This window comes from Ochotona princeps, chromosome 31 (genome assembly GCF_030435755.1).
Source record: "Ochotona princeps isolate mOchPri1 chromosome 31, mOchPri1.hap1, whole genome shotgun sequence".
NCBI classification, from domain to species: Eukaryota; Metazoa; Chordata; class Mammalia; order Lagomorpha; family Ochotonidae; genus Ochotona; species Ochotona princeps.
The window spans coordinates 3990991-4010482 of NC_080862.1; the positions used below are offsets into that span (position 1 = coordinate 3990991).

Consider the following 19492-nt stretch of genomic DNA (forward strand, 5'->3'; position numbering starts at 1 on the left):
GCCCTCACAACCTTCCATAACCAGGCCTGGACAAGGTCAGAGAAAACGTGAGTGGTGAGATTGTTGCCACGCCTGATTGGCTCTACCGTGAGCCTGTTATCAGCAGTTCTGCATTCTCAGATCAGCCTCTTAAACTCCTCATTGCATTCTTCAGGTCTTCACAGGTTCAGCATGGCTTGGAGAGGCAGACATAATGGGTTTCCAAAAGGAGAAGTGGCAGGTGGGTGAGGAGATGGTCTCTAGGAATTACTATAGGATGAGCCAGATGCTTTTGAGGAAAGAGGTCCAAAAACAGCACAAAGTTCAAAAAGTTCAACTTAGTAAAGTTGAAAGGGATCAAGAGAGGGGACATACAGGCCATGGGGGACACACAGCTCATGCACCTGTATGGCAAGGCCATGTGTGGATGGTGTGTGTGTGTTTGGGAGGGGAATCAACAACAAGCAAATGAGGTCAGAGAATCCCAGCCACCTATACAAAGATGTCCACTTCAAAATACTTCAGGGTTCATTCTGTCCCGGGACCCAGCGTATCCGAAATAACACACTCCCCTGAGAAATTGCCACCATGCAACTCTGGAGGAAGTCCTCTCTCTGCTTTGTATTTATGTTTTCCAGATTATTGAAGAAGTTGTTCCGTGGGGACTGGTTCCCACAGTAATGCGAGGATCTTAGCAACATCTGTGTGTGACTACACAGACACATACTTCTCATTACAACCTGATCCTTGCTCTGTGGCCGTTACTCTTTGAGCTTGTCAGTATGCCAGGCCCTTCACTTCACTGCTTCTGAGTGTCAAAACTTTACTTATGATGAACATTAAAGTTTGCAGCATCATTTGTCCATTCTGTTAGAGATATTATCCGACTATAAAAGGCAAAGGTGGGGAATAAGAAGGATATATCTGATAGAACACAGGTTAGGGAATTCTTGCTGTAGCAAATATTTGAGGCTCTCTGGGTCTTATCCGCTGTAACTGCTCAGTTTCTGCCACTGTGGTGTGGAAGTTGCTATGCATGATCCAAAAACATATTTATTTTACTGTGTTTCAGCAACACTTTTATTTATGGAGACTTAAATTTGAGTAATTCTCATGTAGCATAAAGTGTTAATTTTTTTTCCAACCAGAAATGTGAAAATCATTCTTAGCCTGCAAGATCCCACACCAACAGGTAATAAGTTAGATTTGAGACCCACAGACTTAAAACCATGCTGTGTTTCAGACAGCCCTGGATGACCATAAGGGAAATGCTTGAAAAATAACAGCATATGCTTAAACATAGATTGGCTATGTTTTAAAGCAGATCACTTTCATAATACATGCAGGAGAGAAATTGGAATGTAAGTTCTGATTAGGTTACCTTACACTTGAATCCTTGGTGCTTAGAGGGTAGCACATCTTGAACTAAATTTGGAACCTGAAGCTATTAAAAATGTAATATGGATCCCTAAACTTCCCAACATGAAGGTGTTCAACATTCATCAAAGCAGGGACGATTTCCTAAAAGAGCAATTTACATAAAATGTGATGCCCCATTTGATAACTAAAACAGAACTGATGCAAATTAGGAAGATTTCCCTTAAGAAGTTGAAGAATACCCATGTGCATGACAACAACGTGGTCATTTGGTGGATGACAGTCTCACATCCGTGTCTGGGTTATGGCCGTGCTGAGAGGCTTAACATTTTAAAGGCAGAGTTAGTTGGGGCAAACTTGACTGGGGAGGGTTGAGCCCCATGTTCTGAAATCCTGGAATGATCACCAAAGAGAAGGCCAGCTAATCTATGGAAACAAGTCAACTCACAACTAATAGAGGGTTAAAGCTATTTTAGAGTTAAACACCAGTGTAAGGGACCAAAGACCACTGCACCAAGGATTGGCAAAACATCAAAATGGAAGGTAATACTTGGTTGCTAAGGTTCAACTGAAATCTTTGAGGCACGTAATTGGCAAAATAGGAAAATACACACAATTTCAGAAACTACGGGAAGAGTAAACAGTTCTCCTTCTGTTTCCGCCCTTAGACATTTAGAATGGCACTGGGTAGTGCAAAGTGAAAAAAAATAGCATCAGCTCTCTCCCAGGTAGACAGGTTTCTGCAGAACCATGCAGCACAAAAACATCATCTTCTTCCAGCCATGATTAACTATGGCTTCTCTTTGAGCTTCAGGTCAATGCTGTGAAGGAAGGAAAAGAAAAAAAGAAGTATTCAGGAATGGGTGATACAAATTTGTTGTTTTCCCTTACAATCCTTATGGAAGATGATGAACCATGCATATGGGGCTTTTTTTTGTTTTAATACTACACACTTCTCCCTTGGTTGCCGAACTTCTCTCTACAATTCAGATTGTTTATTTTTACAAAATTATTTGGAAGCATTTTACACCTTTTCAGATTGATCCAGGAAAGACAAGACTGTGGGCAGGCTCATTCCTAAAGTCAGTTACAAAGAGGAACCTTATTACACAGTGGAGATAAGGGGTTTGTCCTCTTGTAGTAAATGAACTTGTACAAGTGCGCGTAAATGAGCTGCCTCGCCTAGTAAGAGGCAGTAAATTAAAATAAAAAGCAGCAAAAAAAAAAAAATACCCAATATTTTGTAGGATCCAAAGGATCTAATTGAAAGGGGCTATCTTACCTTAATGAAATGGTTCTTTATAACTAAAAAAAAAAAAGCTTATTTTTAAGAAATCCAGGGATTTCCCCAATCTAAAGGTATTTTGGAAAGTGTGTAGAATATGGAATTGAACGACAGGTCTGGGATTGGTGGTCTGGTACAGTGGGTCAAGCTGTAGTCTGCCACACCTTCCTCCTGCAGCGCAGTGCAAAATGTTTAATGAGAATTCAATATAAAAGACTGATTCTTCACTGGGGGCAACTGGTTTGTTTGTTTGTCAGCAACCTTGAAGTCAGACTGATCAGTCTGCTGATGGCTTTGCCACTAGCCATTTCTACTTCTGATGTGGTTAGGTGAGATTCCTTACAAAGTGTGGGCTAGTGGCAATAATGTGGGGATACCAGTGGAGAGTGGGAGATGGGGAAAGAGGAAGGGAAGGTAGAATTCCTATATCTATAAAACTGTAGCAATAAATGAAAACATTTGCGTGTGCTTAGGAAGCAGGACAAGCGTGCCCTTCCCTCCTCTGTTCCATGACAGGAGATATATATATATATATTTTTTTTTCCCTTGACCTGATCAAGCTCCTTAAAGGAGAGCCATCGTCTGTTTTATAGCTTGCTCACTCAACACCAGCTCCAGAAGGTGTAAAATGCTTCCATCAGAGCTCTTCATTGGTCCCTAGGACTTGGAATGGATAGAAGCCTGCGGAGGCCTGAATAAATAAACAAAACAAACAAATCCCCCTTCTAATACCAACTAGAATCTCCCCTTCTAGTAAAGAAAGCTGGAGACCTGGGACTGAAAGTTGGCAAAAGTGATTTTGGCCACTCTGGCCTGTATCCTACATCTTGTTCCAGGCGCTGTGGTCGTGGGCCTGGGCAGGGCTTAGGACAGGCAAGCCTGGACAAGGAGACACTCTTCCAGACACTGAAGAAACAGTAACCCTTGGCAGCCTCCCTACCTCCCACACCTCACTCTGGAATAAACCCAAACAAGATAGCCCCCGTCAGCCCAGGCAGCTCTCTGCTTGAATGAGGAGCACAACACACAAGGCAGGCAAAGGAGTGGGTAACCCCGAAGATGCAGCAGCTGTGGCTAGGCGAGTGAAGAGGCTTTTCAAGCCATCCATCCACACAGTGAGTAAACTGCACACCAAGAACTGCTCCAGGGGGCACATTTCTGGGGGGAGAGAGGGAAAACCGTAATTGCAGCTCAGACTGAAGTGTCTTCACTTTGCAGAGTATCCATCCTGTGGCAACTTTGTGGCAACTTTGTCTTCATCTCCAAGAGGTGGGACCAGAGCGTCCTTCGGGGCTTTGTGTACTTTTCAGCTGGAACTTTCTCTGGAGTTTTCTGCCTGAACTAAATTTCTTTATACTATAAGGTCACCATGGCAACCACAGAGCTAGTGCAGTGTGATTTTTTTTTTTCTAATTACTTTTGGATTCCCAGGAAAAGGAGGGAGAGGCAAAGAGAACAAAAAGTAACAAAAGAGACCCAGTTAACTTTAATCTTTGCCTCTGCTTCCTGGGAGCACAGATAATGTAAGTGTACCACAACTCAAACCAAATTAACAGTCTGGAGTTGAATGGTCAAGCTGTCTCAGAGAGAGTGTTGGTGACCACTGTTATTCCCTGCAACTGACTTGTCCATGAGTAAACTGTTCTCTTAGGTAAGTAATGTTTACCCTTAATTCTGTTGGAGGTGGCACATCCATTCCAGTGCTGAGTCAATGACTTGGAGTAGGTGTTCAGTGTCCAAGTGTAACAGACACTCATGTCCCACATCAGAGCATCTGAAAGCAATGCTGGCTCTGGCCCCAAACTCCAGGCTCCTGCTAATGCAGACCCAGGAAGCCTACAGTCTACACTACCTAATGATTCGAGTAATTGGATTCCTGCTACCTCCTGCGAGCTGTGTCAGCTGGGAGTTCTTCCTCTCCCTCCTTCTGCCTCTCAGATGAAAAACAGTAGTAATTGGCTCTAGAATGGCACTGCCAATTTTCAAATCCCAGCACAGGGCCATGTTTACACAATAAAATGTTGATCTTGCCAGACAAATTCTTTATGGCTCTCTTTCCTTCTCTAAAAAACATACAACATGAGCTTATTATAAGGATTAAAACCAGACACTTTGAGTGAAGCTTTCAACAGGGTCTGGTGTATGGGAAGAAGCCAATACATGCCAGATTTTCATTTCTCACAGGTTGGGAATCATCCGACCAGATCACCCCTGAGGTCTCATCCATATTGCACTGCATCCTGGATTTTTAAAACCAAGGACATTTTTCTCCCCCCAATTACCAAAAATTAAGTTCAAATGGAAGTTCAAATTTTCACTAATTAAAATGATGTCATACACCAGACAGGTTTGTATTTTTCTCACCCAAATGTTTTTACATCTGGCACAAACAACCACTTGCCCTGTTCTGGGATTGGGAAAATGGAACGCTATGTAGAGATTTGGATTGCCCTGAGAGATGATCATGAACGAGACAATGTTAGGCTGGACAATGTCTCTCTCAGGGTCTAACTTCAAGAACACAGAGCATAGGAAAGCTGCACATCTCAACAGGCTTTACCCAGTCTTTAATAAGTCTCTTTCTTTCACACAACAAATATAAGAAAAACCACATAGTAGTCAGGAATGGTGAAGTCTTACTCCTTCTCCATAGAAGACATTTCTGAGTCATTGTAAAGGCAGCTAGTTCTGGGTGCAAGAAAAAAAAAAATAGCAAGCAGTCATTTTCTCCATTCGTACCAACGATGTAAGCACAACATTCTGGGAGCATTTGGAGCTGTTTAATGTGGTCCCATCACCAACAGGGGACAAATCTACACCTGAACAAATTATAATGGGATTCAGGTCTGATTCTTTTAGCACCTGTTTCCAACACAGTCATTATCCATGGATTAGAAACATAAAAGGAAGATTAAAAACTTCATATATCTCAGGTAGTTGCAGTCTCCTATCATTTGTTTCTCTGACTTTTCAAGTTATCTTAATCAGACATTAAAAGTTTGCAAAATTTTATGTGTTCCCCCAACAACTGAATGCTCTAGACGGAAGAGAAAAATCGCCCTTCCAGCAGCCTAGTTTCCTTTACATGTGAACACAGCTAACTTTCCATTTTCACAAGAGGGAGGATTTTCCTAAGAAACTAAAATGATCAAGGTGCCAGGGTCAGTCTTCCATGTTGTGACAGCAGGAAAGTACCAGGACACTTGGCACCCCATACAGCTCAGCTGTGTTCAGGCAGGACCCCTGAATTATGACACCAGCTGAAACCATGTGTGTCTGGGAAGGAAAATGTAACCCTATCACATGAGGGAATAAAAGATCTTGGATGACACTTGTGGCTTTCATGTTAGATGAGGTAGTCTGGATATTGTGTATGGGTGTGATTCCTACTTATAGTTAACATACTTGCCTGTAATGAATTCCCGGTTTCTGATTAATACTTAGTACAGCTCATCTTTTGCTTTTTTCCCTCCCCTTTGTAAATATTCTATTGTTGGCAAGCAAGCACTATTTAAAAGGATTCTCTGCATCTTTTTAAATGTCAAAATTTCTTTTGAAGGATGGAAAACTTAGCAAGTTAATTTACCTATTTGTACATAAGCAGGTGGTTGACTGAAAACGGCTGAAAGCTTTTACCCTGGGCAGAACTGGGCCATCTCAGCTCACTCCTCCCAGGCGGTCTGGGGTTTTTATGGGGGAATATTTGGCAACTCCAGTGAACAGGACAGTAAAGGAGATGTTGACTGTGTGCTAATAAAACCTAGCAACGATGGAATGGAATCAGGCAAGGGCAATCTTCCAAATCCAGCTTTTCCACTTTTTAATATTGAGTAAATCCCTCCAAAGAAAATAGCAATTTGCAAACCATGGAGTACCATCTCTCCAAGGGCAGTCGGGATTCGCCTCCATTTTTAAAGTAAGACTAGCTCTATGTACACTCTTTATCCTTGAAGGTATTTTACTTCCATTTAAGATTTTAAGAAAATAAGAAGTCAGGTTGTGAAAATCAACTCCTGAGAGTCAGTCAGAGGGGAGGTGCCAAGATTTTTTTCAGAGTGATTTTTAATTTTTTTTCAGGAGTCAGTAAAGAATTTAGTAATAGAAAAACTATTTCGAAGAAATGAAAATAAGCACAATATCAAAACCCATGGGTTGCAGCAGAAACAGTATTGAAAGGGTTATTGATCTTATAATAACCTGCAATAAGGTTACTTTGTATCAGAGAGAACATGTGATATTTGTACTTTCGGGATTGACTTAGTTCATTGAGCATAATGGTCTGTAGTTGGGTCCATTTGGTTACCAATTGAATAATTTCATTCATTTTAATGGCTGAGTAGTATTCTATGGAATAGATGTGCCACAGCTTCTTTAACACTCCTGTTTGGGTGGGCATCTGGGTTATTTCCATGTCTTTGCTACTGTAGATTGTGCTGCTGTAAATATTGGAATACTGATCCCTTTCTCATATGTAGATTTCATATTAGGCCCCACCGGGATCTGCTGGGTCTGGGCTGAGGATAATGTTTGAACAAAAGTTCTATGTAATTCAAACGCACAATAAAGTGTGAGAACTGCTACTCGACAGCAATGAACACAATACGGATGAAAGTCATTGCTTTATGCGGATTTACTCAGTTTCTGTTGTATACTAGGCAGGAGCATGGTGGCTGTTTTAAAGGAAACCACAGCTTCATAGAGGGGAGAGAAGAATATGTAGTGATGAGTGGCCAAGACAAAACAAAAATAGCTATTTCACTATAATCACTAAGTAAGAAAGGTGTCAATATTGAGAGAAAAAAAATCTATTGAAGCAGCAAGATTTCATGGAAGTCATGATGGATTTGACGCTCTTGCCTTATATTTTAAAATTAACTCTTTAATTCCATTGGCATGTCATCATCTTATAAAAGTCAACCTGAAAGAGAAACTTGCTGAAGATTCTCTCTTTGGGGAAATGTCATGACAAAGTCAATTTGAAAAATAGATAAGTGTTAGCAGGATACATTTTACCCACGTTGCTTTTTGATTCCTGATATTTTCCTTATGTGCACTTATTTTTATGCATTACAATTTATAGCAATTGAGGTAAAAATTATAATACCGACTTTTGTTAGCATAGGTGCATGTCAGTTATACAGGACAAGGATAATATGGCAGTTACCTGCACTAAAAACAAAAACTTTTCCTTTCATTTTAACTCCAAATGATCTGCATTAGGGGCACAATATTGTAGGTTACCTGAAATAAAAATGTCTAAGTGGATTGCTTTAGTGAGGAACTGACATTTACAAATGTCCTAAAGAACTTCACTATTTAGATCTCCTTTAGTTAGATTTATAGATACTTGGACATCATCCAGAATTTCTGTTTTTGCAGTATCTATTAAAATGAGGGTTGGCAATACATATTAGCAGCCTGGGTGACACCTGAAATGGAGAAGCAGTTACTGTACTTAACATAGTAAACTTTCCAAATAGTATCTGTTTACATTTAACATATGGTGTCAGAACATTTCTTTGTGACTTGGAAACAAGAAAAGGAAATAATTGGCTATTCTTTAAGAGCAGTGCCGGGCTGACTTCCTATTGCCTGGGCTGCTTACAGCTCTGTACAATGGAAAAGTTATTGCCAATGTTACACTTTGTTGTCCTGTTTGGCATTAATGGGTTTTGTACTTAACCATCTTGCTGAAACATTCCTTCATCAATTGCCTATTTAGTCGTCCCTTCTTACCCATGATTTTACCTTACATAATTTCAAATTTAACGGAAGACTGAAGTAAACAAGTCAAAGGTTTTAAATACCTTTTATTACAGGTTATTGCTATAACTGTTCTATTTTGTTACTACAATTGTTGATTTTATACTCTGTTGAATTTATAAATTAAATGCTCTGAATGTATGGATGTATAAGGGAAAAAAAATCATAGTATTTATAGGACTAGCTGTGGATTCAGGCATCTCAGGAACATGCCAGAACATATTTTGCACAGGTTAGTGGGGAATATTACAGCTATCTGCCTTCTCAAATGCTTTCTGAACTAGTTCCTTCATTTAAGAATTAGTTGAATAAAATTATTGCCATTAAGTTTATATTTGCCTTTTTGGAAATCATACAATAGTGAGCAATGACTTTCTTCCTAGTCAACAATTAGCTTAGTTTGGTGACATTTCCAAGTCACCAGATTAGGAGTTGTTTTTTAAATGTTGGAATGCCATGAAAGTGATCCTAAAAAAATCTTCATAAACGTTGCCTTGCTATCCATTCTGCCTGTTAGTATGAATTAAGGAGGCTCTGTGGCTTCAGTGGTCTAACGTTACATTCAATTTAGCAAAACCTGAGATGTGCTTATACTGTGATGCCTAGAACTGCAGGTAGATTAAAAACATTAAACAGTGACAAAGGCATTCCCCCAAGACATCCAAGATTAAAGGGAAAAAGATCTAACAGGATTAACAAGGGTAGCGTCAACGGGGGAGGCGGGGGGCTGTTTCACTACTCTTTAGGATCAGACATGAATCTATAGATTATTGTCCAGCAAATGGTTATCTTTAAAGGAATGTTACTATGAAGATGCAAGAGTGAAACACCAGGCATGCAGGTTGTCTCAGCTCATTCCTGAAGGCAAGCCAACATCACGCCAGCTGCGACATGAAAATCAGGTCTTACTTAGCTGCTTCTGATGCTTCCCTCAGTTCTTCGTCCAGTCTGCATGAGCAAAAATGATCGGTGTAGAAAAGAAACAAAAAGAAGCAAGCAGAGCGTGAGAATCACTCAGCAAAGCAGAGCCAAACACAAATGCTGTGGTACGCTGTGAAAAACAGTCCTTGGCAGAATCGAGACTCACTCCAATATGGTGTCATTTCTTCCCATTCAGAGTTCGTGTATGTCTACTTTGCAAATCCTTTCAGAAAGGCAAGTATACAAGTGGCAAGAGGGTCAGGAACATGCTGACTGAACAAAACTGAAAACATGACATTCATCTGTTGGCTATGTTCAAGTTAGCTTGCAGCCTCAGCCAAGTCAGGGTTGGATCTGGCTTAGTAGGGTCAGTTGCAAAGTAGGTTGATCTCAACAGCTTCACACATGGGACAGAGACCAGGAATGGCATACAAAGGACTGACACAAGAACCTCATGTTCTGATAGCATGTTGAGGTCACCCACAAGTGAAACATAGGTGGACACACACAGAGGGGCCAGCATGAATTGTAGTCCGGGTTTTACCTCACACTTCTCTTAAATGATCTCTCTTCATCGTACCTTATGAGATAAAAGATGAACGCCATGAGGAAAATGAACAAGCAGAGTCAGGAAAAACGACAGATAAATGTTTTACACAATGGTCCAAAGTTGAGAGACAAGACTTCTCTGAACAGTTACCTTGGCTTTTGAAAGAAATCTTGCTTTCATTAAGTAATAATCAAAATGTATGATTTATATATAGATAGTCAGTCCTCATTATTTGTAGATTCTGTATTTGCAAATTTTCCCGCTTTGGTTTGCATGTGATTTCTGCCTTCCTACGAAGTTGTGCTGAAATTAATTTGCCATTACACGCTAATTAGGCTGTTTAGAGGTGAGCCTTTGGGCAATGATAATGGGTATGACCTTGATGCTAGATCCCTCTTGACTGAATGTCAGTGGCTTTGTGAGAGGCAGAGAGACAAGCACAGTGACGCACCTGTTCCCTGTCTCTCTTTGGACCTGCACTTTAAGTCAGAACTTATCCAGTCTGTGGTATTGTGTTATTAACAATGAAAGTGAATTACACATTGCCTATTCACTGAAATCAATACATGGAACTTTTTTGAGTCACTTGTGGATATGTGCAGGGTGGTGAAAAGAAAAATCAGAGTTGCCCAGTGGACATATTGGCAACTGAGGTCAAACCAAATGAGGCTCCAGTTGAAAATGAGTCAGGTGCCAACACCGAGGCACAGTGAGTTAACTCACAGACTGTAGTGCTGACATCCCGTACGGGCCCCAGTTTGGGTCTTCCACTTTTGATCCAGTTCCCTGCTGATGCACCTAGGAAAACAGTGGAAGATAGCCCAAGTATTTGGGCCCCTGCATCCATGTAGGAGACTCAAATGAAACTCTGGACTTCTGGCTTTGGCCAGCCTTGTCATGGTTGTTGTGGCCATTTGTGGAGTAAACCAGCAGACAAAAGATTCTCTCTTTGTCTCTCTCTGACTCTTCCTTTCAAATAAATAAAACTTTTGTCAGTCTAGGTAGTATTTTTTTTGTTTGTTTTACTGTTGTGTGTTTTCTTGGCAACTGCTACTTAAAATGACCCTAAGCATGGTATTGAAGAGTGTTCCTAGGGTACAAGAAGATAATGTTGTACCTTACAGAGAAAACCCATGTTAGATTAATTTATTTGAGGGACATTTACAGTGCAGCTGGCTGTGAGATCAATGTTAATGAATCCACAGTAAATTCTCAGTAAGGTGCCCTTGAACAGAAACACACATCAAACACACTGACCAGATGATGGACATGTGACCACAAGGTGCCTCAAAGGAATAACAGTTCAGGACTTGCTAATCAAATGTTTGCTTTACAAAACGTAAGTGCCACAAACAATGAGAACCAACTGTAATCAGTAACAATAAACCCGAATCCTGGTTGGGCAAATTTTCCTTTCATTTCAGCCCTTTGGTGACAAGCTTCAGACTGATTTTGAGTAAGGCCAAGACCAGCTACTTTGTCTGCTAGTGAGTAATTAAAAAAAGGAATCATGGCCTGTATCATTTTAAAAAATTACCTGATATGAATCTAATAAGGCAATGCAAGCCAGTGATAGAAAGGAGATGTCCTGGGGAAATGGATTAGGAAAGACAGAAGAAAATATTCTCTCACACACACACAAGCGGGGCAGGGGGAATACATCTAAATTTCTTTCTCCAGAAGAACATTTTTTTTTTTTTTTGCCAAATAACACACTTCATCCCATAGTGAATTTTCCCAAATAGAATCCCTGAGAAATGGTATGTGCAGATCAAGAGAGGTCAGCTGGGCTTGCTCAGCTTCTCCACAAAGCTTCACGTAGGTGAGCCTCCAAGTACTGACTGTAACACGTAACAACTCTATGCTGGAAGCTTCTGGATACTTTGTGGACATCATTCACATTCTATCCTCCAGATCATTCCATGAAGTGTGGTTCACTTCCCCATTTTATAGAGACTGAAGCTGAGACTCAGAATTTCAACAGGTGGCTTGAGTCCCCAGAGACATTGAGAGGTGGAAGGCAACACTGAACTAATCTTTACGCATTCTGCTGCCTCTAACCACCACATCATATTTACCAAGGACGCTGCCAATGCTCAACTCTACTGAAACAGAGAATGTTTTTGTCATCTCTCACAGAAGGAGACGGCATAGGACATGTGTCTGATAGAGGTGGAATTTGGAGATAGAGCACACCTTTTGGAGGAAGCCGACCAGAGCTGTGAGATGTGCTAGGGTGGAGACCCTATAAAGCTAATGAGCTGTTCTAGTTGATAACATGGTTAGGATCTTACGGAGTCTGTGTGGACTGAGTGGAACCAATGGCCACTGCGTGTGCAGTCAGTCTCCTGTGTTCGTGCCACATGTCGGCATCTGCTCGTGCAGCCTTGAGCTAACAGGCGTGGCCGTCTCAGTGCCTGATTGAGCTGACACTGCCTTCTGGCTTCATCTCCTTTAGTGACCACTTGCATTTTGCAAAGTAAATGCTTACAAAGTTATCTTGCCCGCATCTGTAAAGTGGGGGTTTAGGATGGAGGGCTATGTAACTGACACACATAGAGCATCTCTCTGCCCACGTCAACATTGGCACATTAAACAAGAATCCTTTCCTTTGACTTTCTGTGACTCTTAAAACAAATGTTTTTTAAGTGGGGGAATTTTTATGTGGCATTCCGGTTTGGGAGGTTCATTGCCATCCAGTTTGTGGGGGATTAGCCACACCTGCCTTTGAGGTGATATCCAAGTCCCATAAAATAATCATATCAGAAGCTAGTGAGTGGGACACAGTAGAGGAGAAAACACAATAAGTAGAAAACAATAGTCCTTTGCAACAACATACCAGTGTTTCTGTTGCTAAAGCTCAGCTTCAAGTACTTGCTCAGTTGACTTATTCTGGCAGAGTCAAGCTGAAACTCTCAGTGTATATATGCCTTCCCCTTGCAATCGGAGGTTGCAATGAGCAAGGAATCCATTTCCAGTCACCCCACCCATCACTATGCAATTAACCACTGATATTGCATCTAAAGGGTTTACAAGAAAACAAAGATAGTATTCTTTGTCCATCTTCCTGGGGTCTTGCAGATGAATTTCTTTATATAAGATAATAAGGAAATCCTAGTGATGTTGAACCTTCCCATGTCAGTGCCAAGTAAGGGACACAATGTTAAATGCATGCCTTTCCAAAGTGGATACAGAACTCAAACTGGGCAATAGCCAGTAATTCCTAGAAAACTGTATGAGAGGATCTGACAGAACAGATACCTACAGGTTACAGGGGAAAAACGAGATTATATTTATTGAAAAATATTTAGTACTTCTGTTAAAAAGAAGATGTTCTTTCCTCACTATTCCAGAAGTGAGTTCTTTTCCAAACATGCACTGCCCCTCCCCCAGTCTCCAAAGCTGTCAGACTTACTTGATGATGCTTTCTGGAATGTGGATGCAATCCATGGGGATCAGGGCACTGAGTTCTGATAAGCTGCTCACGTATTTAATTTTACTGCTGAATTTTGAACTAGCAAAAAAGAAGAAAAAAAAAACACATCAGGTGTTATGTCATCCAATGTAAAACCATTGCCTCATGAAAATCCTGATAGACTTAGTGCCATGTCCCCAAAATTTCTTACCGGGAAGAAATGTTATCAGAATGTTAGGAAAGTGGCACAGAAAATGGGGTACCACATGATGGAAAAGAGGCTCAGAAAGAGAGTGAACAAACAAGGAGAGAACGCACAGCCAGAGTGAATTTATTAATGATAAACTCAAAGACGGCAGCCCTCTGCTTAAACACAGATGCAGTGATCCTGTGGCAGAGGCCCAGTCTTTCAGCAGGCTGGGTTTGTTTGTTTTTAATAGTTTGAGGTCTCGGGGTGTTCTAAGAGAGGAGGAATTTAAACCAGGGCCGCTCTCTCCCGGGGGCTGTAGTCACATGGAGTTAGGAGCTGGAGCCAGGCCCTTTGATACTGACAGGGGCTTCTTAACCTGTATTTGAACTTCTAGGCTAAACGTCTACCTCCACAATACTTTATGTAGTAAAGAGCTAATCTCTGACAGAGTAAACAGGCTGTTGCTACTCAATCATTGGAAGTAGGCAGTGAGAAAGCTCAAACAACGTAAGTGAATACTACACCGAAAGGTAAAACCTGGAAGATATTTTTAATATCTGTGTAAATACTGAAGGGCTTTAATGTCCACATTTTTCCTATGGAAGTTATCAGAATTTTTTTCTTAGAAATTCATCAATAACCTTTTAAAAAGATTTATTTATATTTATTTTTATTGAAAAGTGAGATGGAGGAGAGACAGAGAGGAGGAGCTTCTGCCTGCTGATTCACTCCGCAAGTGGCCACAGTGGCTGGAGCTGAGCCAACCCGAAGCCAGGAACCAAGAACTTCCTCCAGGTCTCCCACGCAAGTGCAGGATCTCAAGGTTTTGGGCCGTCCTGAACTGCTTTTCCAGACCACACTGGATGAGAGGCGGGGTGGCCAGGACACGAACCAGTGCCCATATGGGATCCTGGCACATGCAAGGTGAGTACTTCAGTCACTAGGCCAGTGCTCCGGGCCCCATCAATAGCTTTCCAAAACAATTATTTATTTCAAAGGTATAGACACAGGGGGAAAGAGATATGAGACAGAGAGATCTCCCCCATCTGCTGGCTTGCTCCCCGGATGCTTACCACAGCCAGATGGAAGCCAGGAGCCCAGAACTCAACCTGGGTCTATTACAGAGGTGACACCCCTGCCATCACCTCTGAAAGTTCGATTTGGGAGCAGAACTGGAACTCCAACCCATGCACTCCAACATGGAAGGAGAAAGTACCAAGCGATCTCTTAACTACTGTGACAAACTTCCCATGTAGGCCATGTGCATCTTGATGGTAGGCACACCAGTATTTCTTCGTTTGAGAATTCTTATTTATAGAACAACGAATAGATGTTTCTAAAAACTACTAATACCACCTGTACTATAATGATCACCATACCTTATAAATGGTCGGGTCACAGCAAGGATTGTTCTGATGAACCAGGATGGATGGACAATAATGAATGATTTCAAATTCTTCCTTAATCTATTTGAAATACAAAAAGATTAATATGTTACTCTTAATCCATCTTAAGTGGGAATTAAAGCAGAAAGTAAATCCCTACATAACAATTATGTAACTTGGGAGAGTTCTGGGTAAGTTACAGGTGTCTGTTGGAAAGGTTTTGAGATACAATTTGAACTATGTATATTTCAATCCTATTTTTTCACAGGAATAAATATAAAATCGAAAGATAGGGGCCTGGTATGGTGGCCTACTGGCTAAATCCTCACCTTGCATGTGCCGGTATCCCAAATGAGCACTGGTTCATGTCCCAGCTGCTCCACTTACCTTCCAGCTCCCTCCTTGTGGCCTGGGAAAGCAATGAAGGATGGCCCAAAGCTTTGGGACCCTGCACTCACGTGGGAGACCTGGAAGAAGCTCCTGGCTGCTGTCTTCGGATCAGCTCAGCTCTGACCATTGCGGCCACTTAGGCAGTAAACCAACAGACAGAAGAGCTTTCTGTCTGTCATTCTCTCTGTAAATTGCATTTCCAATAAAAATAAATCTTAAAAAAAAAATAGGTGGCATTCTTGGAATATGTGCATCTGTAAGTGCCAGGTCATATTTTTATTTCATGTTTTTCATTCTCATAAAGATTGGCTTCATTATTTCTTTTAAAGATTATCTATTTTTACTGGAAAGGCAGATCAGATTCATGGAAAGAAGGAGCGACAGAGAAAAAGCTCTTCTATCTGCTGGTTCACTCCTTAAATGGCCACAATGGTCAAAGCTGAGCCAATCTGAAGCTAGGAGTCAAAGCTTCTTCCAAGTCTTCTACATGGTTGCAAGATCCCAAGGTTTTGGGTCACCCTCCTCTGCCTTCCCTGGCTATAAGCAAGAAGTTGAAAGGGAGGGTAGAGCAGGTAGGACATGAACCAGCATCCATACAGAATCTTGGCTTTTGCAAGGTGAGAATTTAAGCATTCATCCATCATGCTGGGCCTGCTTTCACTGTTTTGTTAAGAATATTTTTTTCATAGCAATCCAGACAGTTTATCTCATCCTGCTGGGCCTTGTTGCTTCTTTTGTATGATACAAACAGGGCTCAGCATGTGGCATAGCAGATAAAGCTGCCACATGTAGCGCTGGCACCCCAGCTGTGACATGATTCAGTCCTGGCTGCTGCACTTCCAATCCAGCTTCCCGCTAATGGTCTTGGAAAGCAGCAGAGCCATGTGGGAGACCCAGAAGGCGCTTCTGGGCTCCGGCTTCAGCTTGGCCACTATGGCCACTTGGGGAGTGGATCAGTGGATGGAAGAGATCTCTTTCCTTCTCTTATGTAACTCCATCTTTCAAATTAATAAGAATCATTTCAAAAGTAATGAAAATAGTAACAGCACATCATGTGATTCTCTGGCTCTAAGCTTAACACTCTAACAGTTCTTGAAGTTCAGGTATATTTCTCAGCATTAATAATGCTACTTTATAGATATTTGGATCATTCAGCCTATGTTAGCCAATGTAACAGGACACTTACATCTTTTTGTGCAAGAAGACTCACCTAAGGGATTGACATGCAGCTTAGATTTCATAACTTTACATGCTTGCTAAAGTAATTTTCTCATAGAAGGCAATAAAGTATTTTGTTTTGATAAAATCAACATTGATGGAGGCGCCATTCAGGAAGGAGAACACAAAGCTACTGAACGGTAACAAAGTGACAATGAATGCTGAAATAAGTGCACAAGGATCCATCAATATTCATTCAGTGAACATGACAGAAATGAGATCACATGATACTATTAAAGCATCATGGGTAATTTGATCTATTAGTTCAACTCTCACCTCCGCATGGTGACAGCATATGGAGAATTCCAAACTGATTTTTGTGGGAAAGTGTTTGGCATGGCAGTTATGATGCTGCCTGGGATACCTGTATTCTGTATCAGAATATCTGGATTAGTATACCAGCACTTGGTCTGATTCCAGTTTCTAGCTAATGTGTGTCCTGCAAGGCAGCAAGTGGTGGCTCAAACCCTTGGGTCTCTGCCATTGTCATGGGAAACCTGGCTTGACCTCCAGGTTTCTGACTTGGACCTGGCCCAGCCTTAAGTTTCCCCATTCTCTGTCCCTGCAGCTTCCCAACAAATCAATAAAATTTAAACAAAAAAAAGCTTTAGTCTGCCAGGTTTAAGATTATAGTCAGCAAAATATGGGGCAAATGTGCTTTACTTAAACTTTGAAGCATCAAGTGACACTTTTATTAATATTTCCACAATGTATTGTTTTTAACATGCAGAACTCCTAAAATGTGACTGGATTTATAATAGATGGTAATGGAATTATGTATTGAGTAAGTCAAGTAGTGACTAAGTAAGGGCGCTTACATACCGCCTGTCAATCATCTGGTAGCATTTCTTCATCCAGCCTAACCCTGGCATCTTCCGTCTCGGGGTGGCACCGTTCAAGTACACGATCATGTAGTCTTCAGCCACCATCAGCTCTAAAGTACTTATTACATATCTGATCACAGGAAGGAAGAGGAGTGCTTTCAGTTCTCACATGAAAGCCTTCATACTGCTTACACTGTAATTACTTAATATCTAAATTGTAGCGCCTGTGACATTGAGGGATACTTGTACCCATGACCTCTTTACCTTGAGGAAAAGAGTGAGTATTGCTTATTCACTTGCATGGTTATCTTGAACCAAGTGCACTAGAAAACCATGTGGGTTAGAAATCCAACTTTCAGAAATGTTAACAATGTTATCAAACACTTAAAGGTTACTTCACAACCAAGGGCAGATAGAAATGGAGTTAGGTTATTACCAGATGCCCCAGAACATGTTACTGAAGAAGAAAAATTACACTTCAGCCCAAGGAGATGTTACAGGATTTTTAAACGCAGGTCAAACTCCATTTTTGCTTTCAATCTTAGCAATAAGACAAAATAACTCTTTGGAAGAGTTTAGCCTCCTGAGCCATGTTCGCTGATAGAAATCTTACTGACTCTTTAATCAAAGCCTTCGAATATTTTGCATCACCCATTTCCTTTAATTCAAGATGCTCTATCTGCCAGTACATGCCACAGACATTAACTCAAAGCACTCTGTCATAAATGTCACTCACAGGAAAAGATTTTCCATGACATAGTGGTAATCCGCCCGACTGCTGTCTGGCAGAAAACATGCGGCAAACACAATGATGGCATTTAGACCGTCCCCATAGTATCCTGGGGACAGACAAAAAGACATTTGTAACTGATTGCAAGCGCTTAACAAGACAATATGTAACTAAAGGATAAGTCTGAAGCCTTGGCAAATGAGTGAGTGTACGTGGATATAATACAAACAGTGAGAGAGTGTATCTTGAGTATTGTTTTATAGGCATACACACATAATTACCATTTAGTGGTTAATATGTATGTCATACAGATTCTCAAATATAGACAGTGAATACATTTGCAAATATGGGCAATATATATCCATATTGTAGTTGAATATATGAGTGGCATATATAGTGTGTGGATGTATGTATAAATGTATGTAATAATACATCATGTAACCATGAATGAATTGTATAAAAATTTAGCTTATCACAGAATAAACAGTTAATATGCTTTTACTTACAAGAAAGCTATTTTACACAATGCTTTTTTTTCTGATGGCTAGAAAAATAAAAGCTTCTTTTAACTCTCTCTCATTTTTCTGCAGTTACACTAAACTGCAGTGTAATTTCCATTTCAAACGCTCCAGGGAGCACTTGTGAGTCGCTGCGTAAGACACATTTACCTCAATGTTTCTGCCTGGTCACTCACTTGGAGTACCCATGGGCATGGCTGTGCCAGACTCAACAGAGTGTAGACTGCTGGGAGACCTTAGGCAGGCCCAGATAACCAAGCAAGGAAGTCAGAACCTTGCCTCTTCATGAAAGAGATAAGCTGAAGAAGGGCTGACTAAATGCTCTAGCAGATTTACGAAAATACAAGCTTTTGGGAAAACTGGACAGTTCCTTCTGATAACATGGGGTGGGGAGTAGAAGTGCTGTTTGTGGGTGGTGTTAAGAGAACAGAAAGTGGAAAACACACACAAAAAAATGTGAGTTTGGCCACTCCAAGGATCAAGGAAAATGAAGATACAAGAAAATGGAGAATTAAGAAAAAGTGCATGGAAAATAGAATTAAAAGACAAATTTATTTTGGTCCCAAAATTTTGAAATTCACCGCTAGATTTTTTTTTAAAATAATAATACACATTGTGCATGAACTTGGAAGACTCTGCATTTTTCAGGATGGTATTTTCATTTTTGAAAGTGCTGGCATAACTTTGGTATTGTTCCATGGTTAAGAAAACTGTGAGCTCATCTTTGAAGTTCTGGCTGGAGTTGCTCATATCACGGTTGCTATGGAGTTCCAAGTATTTTTCATGTTGTAAAACTAGAAACAAGGCCCTGAATTTTTACTTTTTACTATGTCTGCTAAAAAACTTGCATTTTTTGCCTATAATTCTCGACTTTTGAATCATTAAATAGAAATCTTCTCAGTGCCTTAAGTTGGAGGACAGGATAGACTGTTAAGGCTGATCTAGTC

At 40.8% G+C, this 19492-nt stretch overlaps 1 protein-coding gene across 7 annotated transcripts in view; it reads right to left on the bottom strand.

The window, feature by feature from the left end:
* Positions 1-1306: 1306 nt before the first annotated feature.
* Positions 1307-19492, bottom strand: part of PRUNE2 (prune homolog 2 with BCH domain) — a 146944-nt gene continuing 128758 nt past the window's right edge. For 2 of the 7 annotated variants that reach the window (XM_058657391.1, XM_058657390.1), the window contains exons 13-20: positions 18034-18136; positions 17296-17427; positions 14860-14946; positions 13291-13389; positions 9870-9905; positions 9314-9352; positions 5282-5329; positions 1307-2177 (exon numbers count right to left, since the gene is read on the bottom strand). In XM_058657391.1, coding sequence (XP_058513374.1) covers positions 2147-2177; positions 5282-5329; positions 9314-9352; positions 9870-9905; positions 13291-13389; positions 14860-14946; positions 17296-17427; positions 18034-18136 — 575 coding nt within the window. In that variant the 3' untranslated portion in view covers positions 1307-2146. Of the gene's footprint in view, positions 2178-5281; positions 5330-9313; positions 9353-9869; positions 9906-13290; positions 13390-14859; positions 14947-17295; positions 17428-18033; positions 18137-19492 lie in introns of those variants that run through there. The other 5 variants (XM_058657392.1, XM_058657393.1, XM_058657395.1 and 2 more) reach the window with 5 other exon arrangements.